Source organism: Ailuropoda melanoleuca, chromosome 6, assembly GCF_002007445.2.
Source record: "Ailuropoda melanoleuca isolate Jingjing chromosome 6, ASM200744v2, whole genome shotgun sequence".
In the NCBI taxonomy this organism is placed as follows: Eukaryota; Metazoa; Chordata; class Mammalia; order Carnivora; family Ursidae; genus Ailuropoda; species Ailuropoda melanoleuca.
In genome coordinates, this window is record NC_048223.1 from 88,088,784 (window position 1) to 88,095,256 (window position 6,473).

The 6,473-nt window shown below is 51.3% G+C and overlaps 1 protein-coding gene across 1 annotated transcript; it reads left to right on the top strand.

Moving 5' to 3' along the window:
• The first annotated feature begins 1,454 nt into the window (after positions 1-1,454).
• On the top strand, positions 1,455-5,091 carry NPY4R2 (neuropeptide Y receptor Y4-2). Its single transcript, XM_034661782.1, has one exon. It carries the CDS (start codon positions 1,470-1,472, stop codon positions 2,595-2,597), a length of 1,128 nt encoding a protein of 375 aa, XP_034517673.1. The 5' UTR covers positions 1,455-1,469; the 3' UTR covers positions 2,598-5,091.
• Positions 5,092-6,473: the final 1,382 nt, after the last annotated feature.

A 6,473-nucleotide genomic window follows, 5' to 3' on the forward strand; every position in this document is an offset into this window, starting at 1 on the left:
GTCTGGGAGGGACATGGCTGTATGTTGTCTTTGCCCTTGTTTCTGGCATGGGGCTCTGCACATGTTTATTGAGTGAATGAAGACATGAGGATTTTCTGGAGCCCTCCCCACTCACGAACTCTGCTCTGATCATGCTGTCCTTGGCTAGTTTGCAGCCACTGGCATTACTCTCCGCCATCGACCCAGCCCTGGCTGATGGTCAAGCAGAGCCTGGGGTGTCTGTCCCATTAGCTGCTTCTGGGCACAGTGCACCCACCACAGTTTCGTGCAGCTTCGGCTGCTTTCGGACTCACATTCTGGGCCTTGCATTTGGCCTTGCTGTATTTCATTGTGTCAGGTTCTATTCCAAACAGTCCTTTCTGCCAGAAGACTGTGTTGCCAGAAAAATCCTCCTGCCTCTGAGATTCAGTAGCCAAAATAATCAGATTGTAAACTGTCATTTGAATTCATGACAATCCTGTAAATGGCCAAATGTAGCTCATCTTTATAAGCCAAATTAAATGCACGGTGAGTGACTTTCAGGACACTAGACATATAGATTTTACTGATCTCTGGTTAGTGTTGGCCATACTCTGTAAAAACTGCTTTTAAATTAGCAGTTGATCAGGAAGCACACATATATGTTCACAAATGGGCCTGACCATTTTGTGGGACTTTAAGAATATCTGAAGTAGGGTCTTCCTCGGTGAATAGTATGTATCCCAGCGGGACTTGAGCACATGCATGAGAATCATCGGGGCCACTTGTCAAGATACAGGTGCCTGGGCCCCATCCCGGGCTCACTTAACTGCATCTCACGGTGAGGGGCTCTGGAGTCTGCACTGTCGACATGCCCCTGGAAGGATTCCGATGCTTCCTGAGGGTTGGGAACTGCCCGCAGGATTCTGACAGCTAGAGACCCCGTGAGGAAGGTGTATCACAGTGGTGAGTGGAGTGAGCTGGTAGCTCTCTAAGTCAGAATATCTGTCACTGGCATTACCACCTGGACATTCTGGAGTCCACATTCCAGTTTGGTCTTAGCAGAGGGTCCTGTGGAAGGACCTGAGCACAAGATGGCATTTGCCGTCGTCTTTATTTGGATAAAATGTGACAAGGGGATTTCTGCCCGTACTCCCTCAGGAGTTCTGTCTTTGTACTCTGCATACAAAATTCTAGTTTCTTTATCATTAAAACAGCCTGGAAGCCTGAGGTCAGAGGGAATGTGTATGACAAGTTCTGGCATCAGACCGGGGTTCGCATCTGAGCCCTGTGACCGAAGAGCTGTGTCACTGTGGGCAAGCTGCTTTACCTCTCTCAGTCTCAGGTCCTCCTGGTCCCAGCAGCTTCAGGATGGCAGAAGCCATGAACCTCTCTACCTAGCCCCCACCTCTCCCTGGATTCCACACAGGAGGCAGGATCCCTGAGTACCATTTGTCTGCTTGCTTTGTAGGCATCGTCACCGAATCTTCTGAAATCTTCTTACATGCACCATGAATGTCTCTCACTTCTTGGCCTTGCTGCTCCCAGGATCCCCACAGGGTCAAAACAGGAGCAGGTCCAGGAGCATTCCGTACAACTTCTCTGACCACTGCCAGGATTCTGTAGACCTGATGGTCTTCATTGTCACCTCTTACAGCATCGAGACTGTTGTGGGGGTGCTGGGCAACCTCTGCCTCATATGCGTGACCATCCGGCAGAAGGAGAAGACCAATGTGACCAACCTGCTCATCACCAACCTGGCTTTCTCCGACTTCCTCATGTGCCTCATCTGCCAGCCGCTCACGGCCATATACACCCTTATGGACTACTGGGTCTTCGGTGAGGCCGTTTGCAAGATGTCGGCCTTCATCCAGTGTATGTCGGTGACGGTCTCCATCCTTTCGCTCGTCCTCGTGGCCCTGGAGAGGCATCAGCTCATCATCAACCCAACAGGCTGGAAGCCCAGCGTCTCCCAGGCCTACCTGGGGATTGTGGTCATCTGGCTCATCGCCTGCTTCCTCTCCCTGCCCTTCCTGGTCAACAGCGTCCTAGACAAGGTCTTTCACAGGAACCACTCCAAGGCTGTGGAGTTTCTGGCCGATAAGGTGGTCTGTACTGAGTCGTGGCCGCTGCCCCATCACCGCATCATCTACACCACCTCCCTGCTGCTCTTCCAGTACTGCATGCCGTTGGCCTTCATCCTGGTCTGCTACGTGCGCATCTACCGGCACCTGCGGAAGCGGAAGCGGATGTTCCGCAAGGGCACCTACAGCTCGCGGGCGTGGCTGATGAAGCGGATCAATGGGATCCTCATGGCCATGGTGGTTGCCTTCGCCGTGCTCTGGCTGCCCCTGCATGTGTTCAACAGCCTGGAGGACTGGTACCACGAGGCCATCCCCATCTGCTCTGGCAACCTCATCTTCCTGGTGTGCCACCTGCTTGCCATGGCGTCCACCTGTGTCAACCCTTTCATCTACGGCTTTCTCAACACCAACTTCAAGAAGGAGGTCAAGGCCCTGGTGCTGACATGTCAGCAGAGTGCCCCTGTGGAAGAGTCTGAGCATCTGCCCCTGTCCACAGTGCACACAGAGGTCTCCAAAGGGTCCCTGAGGCTCAGTGGCAGGTCTAACCCCATTTAGCCCGGCCTAGGGTTTCTCCCTGCCATGTTCACTGCCAGGCTCTTTCCCTTAGCGAAGTGGGCCAATTGCATCATGACTGGCATTGTTACTGGTAATCTGGTGGCACTCCATCATTACTGGCTTTCTGGAGCCCAGGGAGGCTGGCAAGAGCCTATTTTTGCACCCATTTGCCTTGAGAAGCCTAACATTCAGATGGTCATGCCATTTGTTCCTGGGAGAATTCTGAGTCTGGATTCTGCCACTGACAGCGTGCCTTGAAGCCTGAGCAGGTGCCAGAACCAGAGATGGTCTGCTTGTGGCCGGCAGGGTTCATTCTGGTAATTCCCCATCAGATGGTCAGCCTGGGAACGCAAGGATTTCACCTCTGCCAGTGAGATTGTGAGGTCACTGTGGGGTGAGGGAAGGAGCACGTGGGGTCAGAGCTCTGGACCTTGGTCAACCCCTCACCTCTGGGACAGGTGATGTTGGCAGACAGGCACTGTGAGTGGTAAAGAAGTCCATGAAGGCGAGAGAGAGGGATTACTGTTATATGATTAGCACGTCGCATTGCAGAGCATGGATCCTGGGAATCTTGGGTCCTTGTGCTCCTCTGCTGGAAGAAAGTCAGACCCCGGGAATCCCGGGATTCACATCCTGCTCCGTCTTTCTCTTTCACTGCCTCTGCCACCTGAGGCGGAAATAAGGCTACAAGTATCTCCCCTTGATAAGCACCTCGAAGGGGGCATCTGCATTGTCATAGAGCGGATGTTGGCTGTCCATGGATAGCCACGGTCCAGCATGGGGAGGGCTTAGGCTGCTGTAGCCATGCTCTTACCTCCCCTTCCTAGCCTGCAGGACTTCCCTTGACAAGGCAGCAGGCCAGGAACTCTGTGACCCTCCCCAGCATGACCCACTGCCAAGGCCGACAGCACTCAAGGGTGGGACTCCGGCCTCCTTCGTTCCACACTCTGACCACTGAGCTGACTTGCTCTAGGTGATGTGCACTGTTGTTCCAAAGCCTCGCCAAGCCTTCCGGAGGGGGAGGGGCAGGGGATTCTTTAGTTTGGCTTAATGGGACACTGGATGAAAGGAGTAGAGGTCCGCCTTCCTCCAGCCCACCAGGGAAAATGGAGAAAGGGCTACAATGAACAGGAATGTCTCACCCATGGAGGTCACGCTCCAGTCTTCTGGCTGCTGACCCAGACCCAAGGCTTTATCTTTGTGTGGGCCAGACAGACAGATCAAGATTGCCTCTGGGCCACTTTCAATGGGATGCCCGGGTCTGGCTCTTGCCTGCGCAGACCCACCCACCCTGGGGCAGAGTGGGCACTGGCTAGACCCATCACGACCTCCTGGGGCAGGATACTCAGGTGCCCAGAGCGCCCAAGGAGTCTCACTGGGAGGCAACGAGGACTGCTGTTGGCAGGATATCTGGCAGAGGGCCAGACAACAGGAGATTGAACAGCCACGTCTGCCTGTCTCTCTGACCTGGCCCCTGGCCAAGAACTTGTGCAGCCGACACCCAAGTCAAGCGCTCTTTGAGCCACCAGCTCCCTTCCTGGAGCTGTTTGTTTTGTCCCAGCTTTTTGTCCCCGCTCTCATTCTGTTCCTTTGGTGATCTTACCCTGCCTTTTGGGAGAGATCTTGAGCCACTTACTGGGTGCAGCTTGTGCTGGCCCTCTGGTGCCATCTGCTGCTGGCTGCTCCAGGGAAGCACCTGCCAGCCCAGCCCAGACCCGCGGCTCATCCCGGTGCCCTGTCATTGCCCAAGCGTCCCAAAGCGTTTGGGGGCCTCAGACCTCTCCAGAGCCCGTGCAGGTGCCTGGAGTTGATGCCTCATTGCCCATCTCAGGGGGGAAGCTTGGGGACAAGGATGCTGTAGGGTGCCCAATGCCGAGGATGGGGGGACTGGGCTGGGCATCTGGCGAAGGTGCTTGGCATTAGGAATTGGGGTAGTGGGTGAAAGCTTCGTTGAGTATCTTCTGTGCTCCCCTCACCTTACTTGGGTGGACACAACGTGCCCGATGGCTGTCTCCTGCTCGCAGTTCCTAATTCCCCTTGGAGTTGTCTGGCTCCCCAGCACCCTGGGATCTTGCTGCAGGAAATATGTTCAGAAGACCAGCAGCCTCGGCATCACCTGGAGCTTGGTAGACACGCAGGATCTCTAGTCCTTGAGAACTATTGAATCAGAATCCGCATTTGATCAAAATCTCCAAGTTGATGGTGTATACATTCGAGCGTAAGAGGCTCTGCTTTAGGAAACAGAGTGCCCTGAAGCCTGGAGCCACTCGGCGAGTTGGACACTCCGGGATCTCGAAGAGAGCTCTAGGAATCCTAGCTCGGGAGCTTAGGCTTTACAATGGTATTGCTGAAAAAGGAGGTTGATTGGCTCTGGTTGTTTGTCTCATCTGCATGTGGACATAATTCTTGTGACGCCTTTTCACTCCTTCAATAAATATTTACTGAATGAACAGTTTGTGCAGTTACATTCTTAGCAATTGTGTATTCTGCTCGATTTCACTTGAAACTATCGTCAACAGTTTTCCATGATGCTGTATATAATTTTTGACAGCTGATTATGGATTTAGCAAATGGGCCACTGAAAGCCGGTACCTCTGAGCAAGCTCCTGGGTCCCAGAGAATGGGCGTGTCCCTGACTGTAGTGGGAGGAGCCTATCTTCCCAGAGGAGCCCTGGGGCTGGAACTGGAACTGTCCACCCACAAAGACCACCTGGGGACCCTTCGATGGAGCAAAGCATTATGGAACCCTGGTGGTAGGAATGTAAATCCTGCCTCCAGCACTTCCTTTTCCCAGAAATGACATTGACTTGTTTTTTCCCCATTATAGACGTTACTCATGTTCATTCTTGAACATACACAAAATATGCAACCACAGAATGAAAAAGGAAATCATGTTCTGCCACCCAAAGATACTCACTGTTTACGTTTTTGGGGAGTCATTTCTTTAATTTCTGGGTACATAATGTTAGTTTTATTAGAAAAACATGGTTGAGATCATACTGTAAGTGCCTGCATATTTATATGTAATATTAAAGTATTTTTAAAGATCTTTTTTTGCTTAACCTTGTAAGAATTTTTAATCATTCAACAGATATGTCAGACACATGGTAGGTGCTGGAGATACAGTGGTAAATAAAATAGACACTGTCCCTATTCTCATGGAGTTTATAGTCCAATGACTAGATCCATCCTGTGTCCCTAATCATCATCTGTTGTGGCATATGTAGATGTTTCTAGACCTATTATGTGTAGTTCTGTGATGAACTTCTATGCAGAGAACTTTTTCTAGTTTTTTATTTTTAAAAAATATTTCAAACAAATATTTTAAGTTGGTTCCACACCCAGTGTGGGGCTTGAACTCATGACCTGGAGATCAAAAGTCACACGCTCTACTCACTTAGCCAGCCAGGCACCCGCAGAGAACTTTTTCTGTATATGGAATTATTTCCTTAGGAGAGATTTCCAGAAGTGGAATCAATGGGTCAAAGGGCGTGGATATTTTTCAAGGCTCATTATGAGTACTGCTAAACTGATTTCCAGAGAGGCTGGACTGGTTTGTGCTCTGTGGCTAGTGCCTGTTTTACTGTAGCCTGGCCATGGTTGACGGGTTACCAGCAGACCTCCGTTGTTCACTAACTCCTGTCCCCGCTCACCTCCTGAATGTCACTCCAGCATCCTCTGTTCTGGGCTCTCCTTTACACAGAACTCCTGTAAAGGCCTGTCTTATCTTGATGTCTCTGCTGCTTCTCCTCCCACACTCTTTTGTACTCACCTGTGCATCCGAACAGCTCTAATACCCTCTAGTTCCATCCATGTCCTTGCAAATGGCAAGATTTCATTTTTTGATGCCTGAGTAATATTCCATTGTATATATAC